We start from the raw sequence: 12,721 nt of genomic DNA on the forward strand, positions 1-12,721 counted from the left end.
GATAAAGCACAAATACAGTGTTTATGTTATGATTTCGTCTTGGTTTCATGGTGTTATAACAAGTGCAGCTGCAAGTCACAGGTTTATATTGTTGCTCATTAAAGATCTGTAGTAGTAGTAGCACATTCACAGAGACTCATGTAGCAAACACACCACACAAACACACTGAAAAACCCCCACGTGTAATCGCTAATACGGGAGCAGATGGTTCTGTAACATTTATGGAAGGAGTCTTCAATGTCAGTGATTTGTCAGCGTCAGAGGTAAAGCTGTAAGTTTTCTGACCTCTTAAAAGGAATGATGTGTCAAGCACTGTCAGAAACAGGGGTACAGTGGGAGTCCATTTCTGTCCCCCAAGCTACAATCTACACTAATGTACCCCCTAGGGCTCACTATTGGGCCAAAAAGGTACATACGTGTTCCAAAGCAAGATATAAAGGGTACAGATAAGTACCTTAGAGGGTACTGACAAGCCGCTGTACTCCTAAAGGTACAATCATGGACTTTATTTCCTGAGAATGAATAATAACTTCAGAGTAGTAACAGTAGTGCTGCTTCATCACGTTATTTTACTCTAACAGCACCACACTCCTGTTTTACTCCTTGTTCTTTTTTATCATAATAAATATATAAACTTGGAATAAAAAGATGAAAATGAGGGCGACAGAGCTAATCCAGAAACAACTATCACACGGTTACACTTTCACAGTCTCACACATTTATATGCACACACACACACACACACACACACACACACACTCCATCTGCTAATTAACCAAGATCATTTCAGCAAGGTCAAGCCGCATGGGAGAAGCTGAGTAACTGGCACACTGGCATGAGAGCCAAAGCTAATTTAATATCCTCTTAATCTGTTTACGTTTAAGCTTCACACAAATCCAAAAGAAGAATTAAACACACAGCCTGGGCCATAATTAAATTTAGACAAATTTTAATTTCATCCCAAATGTATTTGAGCCACCAGGACCATGTTTTGTGTTTGAAGGTAGTATGTGTTTTATTCCTCTTACGCCACAGTGATTTGGCAACAGTTATATTTTAGTATTGATAAAAGAACAACACGTCATATGTTTCATCCATTTATATTTAATGCTGTGGAATGCCAGCGAAGTAACTTAGTTCTTGTTCTCACTTACTGTACATTAGAACAGCTGTAAACAGCTGTTCTCTCACCAGCCTCTCTTTATTCTCTCTCTCGAGAAAGAAACACAGCTTGTCCTGTTACTGCAGTTCATCCACCCTACTAAATTACAAGAGCATTTCTCCCAGCACCTTGGTCAACGAGGTTTCCAGCAGCAACCGGAGCTTGTTCACCCTGAAAAGTTTCCACACATACTACCACCAGACGACCTGGAGCCTGTAGATGAGAGCCCTCCAGATGTTTCTGAGTTAGAGCGTTGTTTTAAGAAGTTCAACAACGGGAAGTGCCAGGGTACCGATGGCATCTATGCTGAGCAGTTAAAGTACTCCCAATCCACGCAACTCCTTCACTATTTAGTGGTCCTCTTAGGTCTGGTATGGACATGTCTTAAGGTCCCAAGAGCGTGGTTAATTTCAGCAATAACTTACCTATATAAGAAGGGATCCAAACGCCTCGCTGAAAACTACCGTGGCTTATCGATAATTGCAACGATGTCGAAAATCGTGTCAGTTATTGTCGTGGAAAGGATAAGGACAGTGTATGAGCTTATTCTGATGGATACACAATTTGGCTTTAGGAAAAATAGATCAATGGGTGATGCCATTTACATCACTCAGCACATTCTCGAGAAGGAAAAGGAACCAATATTCCTTTGCTTTATCGACCTTAAAGCAGCATACGACTGGATCCCTCGTGAAGCACTCTTCCGTGTGTTAGAAATTTGACCGTCTTGTCCTAAACTTGTATCAATATTGAGAGTCCTCTACACAGGTACAAAGGTGTGCATCAAAGGTGCTGTGGAATACTTTGAAACCGTCGTAGGATGCCGCCAAGGCGCTCTTGAAAGCCCCACGATTTTCAAAATATACATGGACTTTGTTATGCGTTGCGCAAAGTACCAAATACTGAAGCAGTTTCCAGACACTGGCATCCTGGTAGAGTTCCAAATACCAAATGAAGTTTCACCGCAGGACTATCGGAGGAAGGTAGCACGGCGGGCAAGATAAGAGTGACAGAGCTGTTGTATGCAGATGACGTGGTAATTTTTTCAAATGATATCGAAGAGCTTAATCAGATCCTTGCTATATATGACAGAACATTATCAATATTCGGACTTCAGAAGTCTTATTCTAAAACAGAGTCCATGGCATTCAATGTCGACGAGTCGATCAAGACTCAGAAATCCCTACTATTTGTAAATAACATCAGCATAAAGAACGTCAGGGAGTTTCGATACCTGGGTCATATAATTACTAACACGGAAAAATCATCTGCAGCTTTGCACTCAAGAATTGCATCTGCTTTCCAAACGTGGGAGGAATTAAAGCACTGTCTGACTGATAAAGAAACATATCTGAGTACGCGTATGAAGATCCTAACAGCATGTGTGAGATCGAGATTGCTATATGGAATTCAAACATACGAATTGTCAGCAGCCGACCTATACAAAATTGAGAACGTCTGGAATGGCTTTCTGAGAAAGATGGTAACAGGTGGATTTGCTAGAAAAAAATGCTCCCTCTCGTGTCCAGAGAAAGAAAGGCATAGATCCTGCAACTCAAGTAGAAGGAGATATCAACTGGGCCTTCAAGATTGCAAATGAGCATCTACGCAAAATTACAAATTCATGCTCTATAAGGGACTTTTGCCACGCCCAATATTTGAAATATATGGGCCATGTATGCCATATGGAAAACAGTGCTTTGCAAAAGAAGATGTTGTTTGACAAAAAAACTCCTAACAAGATCTGGAGCAATATCAAGATGTTGCTAAGGATCGACCGATCCCAAGCAAAGAGAACTATGATGGACTCTAACGAGTTTAATCGACTGTTAGATATTAGATTCTGCCTACAGTCGTGCCTTAAGGCCAAGAGTGGGCCACTTGGGAAAAACTGATGATGATGATGATGATGATGATGATGATGATGCAAAACCACAAACAGCATGGAACCACACACACCTCCTCTGTCCTGAAGATAAAAACTTAAAGTTACACCTTTACTTCTGACTGTTACAAAGCACTGACACTGGAGACTCCTTCCAGAAATGTTAAATAAGCATCTCCTTACAGAATCGTATCAGTGATCACACACTTTTTTAATCTGTTTATGTGGAGCGTCCGCTGTACACGCCCCTGTGATTTATCTGTTACTACAGAAACCACATCAGAACAAGTACATTAAAGTGCTGATGACACGAACATGACTCTATGCAATTTCTTAAATAAACTATACAACATGGCAAACATGTTAGATTTCTGTTATAATTACGTGAAAAGAAGCTGTTGTTACGCGAATATCCAACTTTTAATTGCACAGCGCAAGAAAACTGGGTCCGTGGCTCGCGGCCATGCTGTGACGTCAGCGGAAGAACACGCTGCGGTTCACTGGCTGTTCTACTCAATGGAAATGGCGCATGAAAACGCCGGTGAACTCTCTAGTGCTAGCTCTTCCTCTTCTGGGAGTCTAGAATTGTGTTGTGAGTGGGATAGATCGGAAGAATCAAGTGATGACGAACACGGGTGCATCCAACCGTACAGGTTTGAACCTGTTACTGTGCAATCTGAGAGCGACTCCGACCCCGAGATGGACAGCGGACAGGCAGACAGCCCAGCATTGAACACCACAAGGTTAGATAACAAGGATTGGTAGGTCAACCCGTATTTGTTCAAAATGTTACGGAATCAATATTTTAATATTGTGTATTGTTGTCTTGCATGTGTAAACACTACTTATATCATGTAAGCTGTACGCTACACTGAATACATAGTTCCTAATGGAGCATGCAAACGGCTAACATAATAAGCTTACGACTATGCCTGATCCGTGATACATTTAGGATAATATTGGCAGGCACGTCTTCTAGTTTATGGCTTCTTAGTTTTATCCTTGAATGAAGCAAAATATTTGATAACCTACATCAGCGTAAGCAAATGACAATCTGTCGCCTACTTGTCTGGCTAAGTTAGCTTTCCCTCAGTGTTTGCTTTGAGAAACAAGCTTTCACAAGCAAATACATGACTGATATCATGCCGACTTTATGATTACATTTATGATTATCATGAATGTGTACTCTATGATGTGTGCTCTATGAGCGCTCTGGAGCGAGTGACTTCCAAGATGGCCGCGCAGACCGCATGGTTACTATTTTTAGCATCATGTCGGAGCACTCTATAGCTCTACGTACCTTTATCTTATGTCGTTTCTCAACACATGTTCTGACAGGAGGACTGTCTTTGGAGGAGTCGCCTTGTCCCAGGCGACTGCTGGATCCGGCATAGCTACTAGTAGACCCCCTCCGGAATACTGTAGGCACTGCTGATGGTAGTAACACATGTTTGTGCTGAACTGAACACCCAAGAGATTCCTTTAAGCTGGGAAGGGTGTCAAAACAATCCAAATCGAAGTGTTCAGAGCACAGGACGGATGTTGGTGAGGGCTCCCACTTGTCACAAGTGCGCCTGACTTGCCTCACCCACTTCGCATGCAGCTCGGGATCTCTGGGAAACTTGAATAAACTTACCCCATCCTTGTGGGTTTTGGAGCAAAAGCCGGCAACACAACTCGAAGGCATAATAACTAATATATATATATATATATATATATATATATATATATATATATATATATATATATATATATATAATGTATAATAATAATACTAATAATGATAAACTGAACACCTCTCGCATCAACAACAAACTGGTAAGTTAGGAGGAAGATTCTTTCGCTGACGTCATATAGCCCCTCCTCCTCATTCGTCTCCTGGGTGCTGCAGCCCCGTCAAATTTGCCCAAATAGCCGCGTTTTTTATCATAACTTGTAAAATAGGCGCCTTCGCGAATTAATATATGGATCATCGGGAATTACTTTTTATGTTATAAAACATCGCCAAAGATGTCAAAAACGTGTCATCAGCACTTTAATATAAACCTGTGATTTCAGCTGCACTACTGTCAGAGCTGCTGTTATAGAGAATTAATCCCAGTTACTGAATAATCTGCTTTAAGATCAATAACGGAATGATAACTCAAAAGTTGTGTGTCTTGTTTCCATGGCTTCAGTTACATTTAATATACAACACAGATTATATAGCATTCCTAAATACAGAAATACATAAACAGACACTGAACAGAAAATCTGAATGCAAACATGGACACACCAATGATACCAAGGTTACTGTAGGTCACTTTGGACTGCAGTGCTTGAAACCAAAATAGAAAATCCGACACTCACCTCACTCATACTTGAGTAAAATGCTGGGACCAGGTTATTTTTCCAAAAGGATCAAATGGAAGCTAGAAGAACACGCGCTGTCACAGTTGACGTCCTGTGTGTGTGTGTGTGTGTGAGAGAGAGAGAGAGAGAGAGAGAGAGAGATAGATAGAGAGAGAGAGAGAGAGAAATCTGTGTGGGATGATATTGAGAGGATACACTAACTCTTTATCACGAAACACCCCCCCCATTCTCTTCTCACTCTCCTCCTTTTCCCATTCCCTTCCTACCTAGTCAGCATGTGTGTGTGTGTGTGTGTGTGTGTGTGTGTGTGTGTGTGTGTGTGTGTGTGTGTGTGTGTGTGTTTTTTGTGAGAAACAATGAATATGATTCACACTTTGACATCTTGATTTAGTCTGAATTATATTATAGGAGGGAAAAATCTGATATCGTATTGAGCCACCACCATCCCCAGGACTCCTCATCACAGCGAGAGAGAACCACTGATCCAAAACTTCCCTCATTTGGTGATGATGATGATGGTGGTGAAGAAAGCTGTTGAACATGTCACTCAGCTGTTCACCTGATGTGAGATATGCTGACTGTGAAGATGAAGGCACAGCATCTTCATCCACACCAAACCATCCAGTTCGCCTTCCTGCCTTGTAGGCTGGGTCATTCTTGAAGAAACCACACCCATCAGGATAGAGAAGATTCATCATAGGATAAGAGGGATCAGAAGAAGAATTGCGGGAGAGTTTTGCAGTGACATTTCACTCTAATGGTGCTTTCAGACCAAACATGGCGAGAGCGTGAAAATTCACTCTGGCTACCTTCTCGAGGACGCTGTTGAAGTTCGTCAACGCTCTGTGACAGATGAAAAAGGGAGCTACAAGTTTGTTCAGGATGCTTCATTTTACAACTTTATTTAAAAGGGCCACAAAGCAAACACACGTCAAGTATTTTTGTGCCAAATAACGACAAAGAGGGTTTAAGTTAACCTCATGAAATCTTTTAAATGTGAAGGAAAGAAATTGATCAATGATGATATCGTCACTGATCAATTTCTTACCTAAAATATATATTACATGGACACGAGTGTTTTCCTGGGAAATACACCACTCGTATTTTTCATCCGAGCTCCATCCGGGACATGGAGAACCAAAACCGGGACATAAATCTCTATCTGTCACTCGTGAGGAAATCAATGAATTGTTTTGATAAATTTGGGGACTTTTTGTTTGTGAATGTGTCGAGATAATAAAAAGAAAATCACATGTTGGCTTGAAGATATGAAGTTTATCTTCTCGTGTTGCAAAACTCGCATTTTTCATACGAAATACATCGTGGATCTGAGTGACATGTTTAAATGATATTGGCTGGCGTTGAGTGGTCTATCAGATATATTTCATTCAGCTAGCATGATACTGAACGAGTCGAAGACGAGTAGCTGAATGGAATATATCTGATAGACCATGAAAAAAGCCAGACAATATCTCATCTCATCTCATTATCTCTAGCCGCTTTATCCTGTTGTACAGGGTCGCAGGCGAGCTGGATCCTATCCCAGCTGACCACGGGCGAAAGGCGGGGTACACCCTGGACAAGTCGCCAGGTCATCACAGGGCTGACACATAGACACAGACAACCATTCACACTCACATTCACACCTACGCTCAATTTAGAGTCACCAGTTAACCTAACCTGCATGTCTTTGGACTGTGGGGGAAACCGGAGCACCCGGAGGAAACCCACGCGGACACGGGGAGAACATGCAAACTCCGCACAGAAAGGCCCTCGCCGGCCCCGGGGCTCGAAACCAGGACCTTCTTGCTGTGAGGCGACAGCGCTAACCACTACACCACCGTGCCGCCCCCAGACAATATTATTATTATTATTATACATACACACTCTCTTCATATCAGCATTCTCGAAGGCCAACACTAGCTTACCTGCAGCTCGGTGCTGTTAGCGCGGCAGTACAGTTACCTTCCAGCCAGTGTAGTGTTAACAAAGGCCAGTGCTAGCGCAATCAAGCCGAATATTATTATTTTCCCTGTGTAATTTACTTAGCTACTTTTAAAATCATCATCGACAACTACACACAACGGAGCGACCTGGCAGCCAAAATTCTCTCAAAATCTTCTGTTTTTAATGAAGCAAACCTCGCGGCCACGTTTATTTACAAATTGTCACCGTTGCTCGCTAGTGCGGAAGTTTTACATCTCTGATGTGTGACGTCATGTTGTCTTGACAACGTGCAATATTGTAAAAATATTGCACACTCATTCTCCATTGTATAATATTTCCCGATATTTCACGCCAATGACGTCACTCCCAGTGTTTTCCTGCTGACTAGATGCGCATTGTCAAAATGATGAACTGCTTCAAAACTAAAGTTCTTTTGATTAACTTGTGTGGGGGGTTTTTTTGTGGATGTGTCCATATAATATAAAGAACATTACATGGTGGTGTGAAGATATGAAGTTTATCTTTTTGTGTTGAAAAAATGTATCACTTGTTTACTTCGCTCACTCATGAATATGTTCACCACTCGAAGAGAAACTTCATATCTTCACGCCAGCATGTAATATCTTCTATATATACAATATATATTTTATTTTGAATTAGTTAAAAATAAACAATTATAATACATGTTTGGTCGGAAAATAAACTAACATAAACTAATCAAAAGCTATTTGTGTGGTGTGGCTTTTGTGTTGATGCTAAGTGCCAAGTCAAATTTCAACATGCAATTTATTCCTCTTTTTATTTATGTCCCTGTACGCAAACATCATAAATCAGAGGGGAAACTCACCACTGCAATTATTAATTTATCCTCCATTGTACAGTACTTGGGAATGGTTGAATGGAACCAAAATTTATATGACTGTGTTCTCTAGTATTCTTTATTGCGGAGCAGTTCTAAATTCTGATTGGTTACCACCAAACCGCGTAAAGTTGCCTGGACTGTAACTTTATTCTGATGCCCCACCGAGAGACACTGGCACACATAGAAAATGTACCGTACGACCTCTGGTCATTTTGACACTCTCGCCACTTTTGCTCTGAACTCACTATAAAGGGGACGAGTGAAGCCGAATCAAACACACAATACTACACAGTCACACAGTGCAGTAATGGAGCGTGTGTGGTACTGTGACTTCTCAGCAACCAAATACTGATTTTTATTTTTAATTATATATTTAGATGCTCTAGTTTGGCATACAGTGGTGCTTGAAAGTTTGTGAACCCATTACAATTTTCTATATTTCTGCATAAATATGACCTAAAACATCATCAGATTTTCACACAAGTCCTAAAAGTAGATAAAGAGAACCCAGTTAAACAAATGAGACAAAAATGTTATACTTGGTCATTTATTTATTGAGGAAAATTATCCAATATTATATATCTGTGAGTGGCAAAAGTATGTGAACCTCTAGGATTAGCAGTTAATTTGAAGGTGAAATTAGAGTTAGGTGTTTTCAATCAATGGGATGGCAATCAGGTGTGAGTGGGCGCCCTGTTTTATTTAAAGAACAGGGATCTATCAAAGTCTGATCTTCACAACACATGCTTGTGGAAGTGTATCATGGCACGAACAAAGGAGATTTCTGAGGACCTCAGAAAAAGCATTGATGATGCTCATCAGGCTGGAAAAGGTTACAAAACCATCTCTAAAGAGTTTGGACTCCACCAATCCACAGTCAGACAGATTGTGCACAAATGGAGGAAATTCAAGACCATTGTTACCCTCCCCAGGAGTGGTCGACCAACAAAGATCACTCCAAGAGAAAGGCATGTAATAGTCGGTGATGTCACAAAGGACCCCAGGGTAACTTCTAAGCAACTGAAGGCCTCTCTCACATTGGCTAATGTTAATGTTCATGAGTCCACCATCAGGAGAACACTGAACAACAATGGTGTGCATGGCAGGGTTGCAAGGAGAAAGCCACTGCTCTCCAAAAAGAACATGGCTGCTTGTCTGCAGTTTGCTAAAGATCACGTGGACAAGCCAGAAGGCTCTTGGAAAAATGTTTTGTGGACGGATGAGACCAAAATACAACTTTTTGGTTTAAATGAGAAGCGTTATGTTTGGAGAAAGGAAAACACTGCATACCAGCATAAGAACCTTATCCCATCTGTGAAACATGGTGGTGGTAGTATCATGGTTTGGACCTGTTTTGCTGCATCTGGGCCAGGACGTCTTGCCATCATTGATGGAACAATGAATTCTGAATTATACCAGCGAATTCTAAAGGAAAATGTCAAGACGTCTGTCCATGAACTGAATCTCAAGAGAAGGTGGGTCATGCAGCAAGACAACAACCGTAAGCACACAAGTCGTTCTATCAAAGAATGGTTAAAGAAGAATAAAGTTTATGTTTTGGAATGGCCAAGTCAAAGTCCTGACCTTAATCCAATCGAAATGTTGTGGAAGGATCTGAAGCGAGCAGTTCATGTGAGGAAACCCACCAACATCCCAGAGTTGAAGCTGTTCTGTACGGAGGAACGGGCTAAAATTCCTCCAAGCCGGTGTGCAGGACTGATCAACAGTTACCGCAAACGTTTAGTTGCAGTTATTGCTGCACAAGGGGGTCACACCAGATACTGAAAGCAAAGGGTCACATACTTTTGCCACTCACAGATATGTAATATTGGATCATTTTCCTCAATAAATAAATGACCAAGTATAATATTTTTGTCTCATTTGTTTAACTGGGTTCTCTTTATCTACTTTTAGGACTTGTGTGAAAATCTGATGATGTTTTAGGTCATATTTATGCAGAAATATAGAAAATTCTAAAGGGTTCACAAACTTTCAAGCACCACTGTAGCTGTTATTAGAGAATGTTTCCAAGATAATGTTAGCTAGTTAGCTAGCTGCTGTCTGACGGTGTTGCGTAGATGTGTCATGTTAATTCTCATAAAAGACTTCATTAATTGAAAAGAAAAAGCTATTCCATATTTTTCAGTCTTTACTTGTTTGTTATCTTTTTACTGATGGCTAAATTAATGTATTAATTTGGACACAGTGATCTTATTTGGGGCTTTTTCCCCTCTAGAGTTTGTGTTTGAGACGTGACCCAGTCGAACTGGTGCAGACCATCTGTAGACCAGGGAGAGGATGTAAATAGTACTGCATTGATATTGCAAAGTTTTTACAAAAATAATAATTATTGTTATTATCTGCCTATCATGTACCTGCAACACATTTGTGAGACCAACAAATTGCTAAGACATTGTGTATAAAATAGAGGTCACATGATCCTCTGGTCTGACGGTGCATGACAGTGACGGTGTGTGTGAAATGAGAGATTGTGTAAATCAAACACAAACCAAACAACCCCAATGCTCTTTGATAGTTACTCTTGATTTTGCAAACTCGAACTCCTCAGCCATGCTTTTGCATTTATATCAGACCAGCATGACTCGATGCTGAGTCTCTCCACATGTGACTCCTCTGTCCTGTCACCGTGTACACCCTCAACCTTCTCCGTATTCTCCTAATTCTCCTTTCTCTTCGTTCCCATATATACTTCATTACTCCATACGCCACCACACTCAGCACCACAGCGCCACCACAAGACAGGAGAAGTGTCCCTGTGAGCGGCATGTGTGACCAGGCCAAGCACAGGAGCACTGTGGCACCCCCGAGCATCAGGGCCAGGCCGATGGCTAGCAGCAGAGACGGATCCACGCTTCCACCACTGCGCAGCTGTACAATGCGTCTCCGATTGCGCACGCAGCCCATATCCTGCACGGCTGAGCTAAGCAACTGTTTGAGCACGAGTACGAGGGCCAGGATGCAGAGGGCGGAGCCTACGGTGAGGCGCCACACAGCTGAGGATGCCTCCGCAGAGCTGGCTGAAGACAGGAGCACCACACCGCCTGTCCCGAGGCCGAGCACCAGGACAACAGAGGAGGTGTAGCAGAGCAGGGAGACGCATGGCTCACCAAACCACCACAATTCCACTTGATTCTCAACATCCTGCTGCAGGAACACGAGCCCAGACATCTCATAACCAGCTCACACACCTCAGACTGTGGGATTAGGAGCAGACATCAGAGTAGAGTTACATGTGTACATGTTAAACAAATCTTATTTTCATCATTTATAATAATTTATAATACGTTAGAGTAGAATATAGAGTGACGGACTGGTTTGATGAAGCAGGGTCAGTGATGCATAAGTTGATTATGTTCCTATAACAGCACACCCGGAAGTGTTTTATTCTTCTTATACCACAGCAATTTATCAATAATTAAAGGTGTACTGCCTTTCAGATTTTTTTAAGTTTAGGTCATAAAAAGAATTTTCCCAACACCCAATTATTTTTGTTTAGTGACTGAAAGCTACTGAATTCAAATCACAGACTTCTAATTTTATTATTAGGTTTTTTTAATAGAACAATTAATGAATTTGGGGCGGCACGGTGGCGTAGTGGTTAGCGCTGTTGCCTTACAGCAAGAAGGTCCGGGTTCGAGCCCCGTGGCCGGCGAGGGCCTTTCTGTGTGGAGTTTGCATGTTCTCCCCGTGTCCGCGTGGGTTTCCTCCGGGTGCTCCGGTTTCCCCCACAGTCCAAAGACATGCAGGTTAGGTTAACTGGTGACTTTAAATTGACCGTAGGTGTGAATGTGAGTGTGAATGGTTGTCTGTGTCTATGGTGGTGTTTACATTAGACCGTATCCGTATCGTTTTCGTTGCAGATGCACTGTCCGTGCACATTAAAACGCCGGAAAACGACTCCACAGGCGGAACAGTTTGAATCCGCCAGGGCCCACATATTCAACCCAGTACGTATCTGATCCGGTGCTGTGTAAACATTGAGGAACGAGGATATGCAGTGCTGAGCTCTAGCTGACATTGTCATTGGACAACGTCACTGTGACATCCACCTTCCTGATTCGCTGGCGTTGGTCATGCCATGTTGGTCATGTGAATGAGCAATACAGGAAGTGTGTTGAGGAAGTCATTAAGTGAATGAGCAATACAGGAAGTGTGTTGGTTACCGTAGCACTAAATAGTCTTGTTGTAATCGCAAAAAACGGCCGTTCTGCGAGGTGAAGAGTGTACCGAACACTGTTAGATCCTTCTAGCATAAACACGAAGGCCATACACGGTGTAAAAAAAGGCGTCATTGTAGTACCAGTACCGCCGATAACAGACTGGCATACTTCATTTTTTACAATGACATCCTTCCACTTGCAAGTGGTGAGTGACTTGAGCATGCCCGATATGCACTGGGATCATGTGACGTGCTGTCTAATTAGTCATGTGATTAGCGTATCCGTGTATTGGCATTGCTGTGTGCACGGGGAACGGTTTTGTTGCGGGCACA

At 42.0% G+C, this 12,721-nt stretch overlaps 1 protein-coding gene across 1 annotated transcript; it reads right to left on the reverse strand.

The window, feature by feature from the left end:
• Positions 1–10,791: 10,791 nt before the first annotated feature.
• On the reverse strand, positions 10,792–11,397 carry tmem125b (transmembrane protein 125b). The gene has a single exon (XM_060920975.1). It carries the CDS (start codon positions 11,395–11,397, stop codon positions 10,792–10,794), a length of 606 nt encoding a protein of 201 aa, XP_060776958.1.
• Between the last annotated feature and the right edge of the window lie 1,324 nt (positions 11,398–12,721).

Source organism: Neoarius graeffei, chromosome 1 (genome assembly GCF_027579695.1).
Source record: "Neoarius graeffei isolate fNeoGra1 chromosome 1, fNeoGra1.pri, whole genome shotgun sequence".
Taxonomy (NCBI): Eukaryota; Metazoa; Chordata; class Actinopteri; order Siluriformes; family Ariidae; genus Neoarius; species Neoarius graeffei.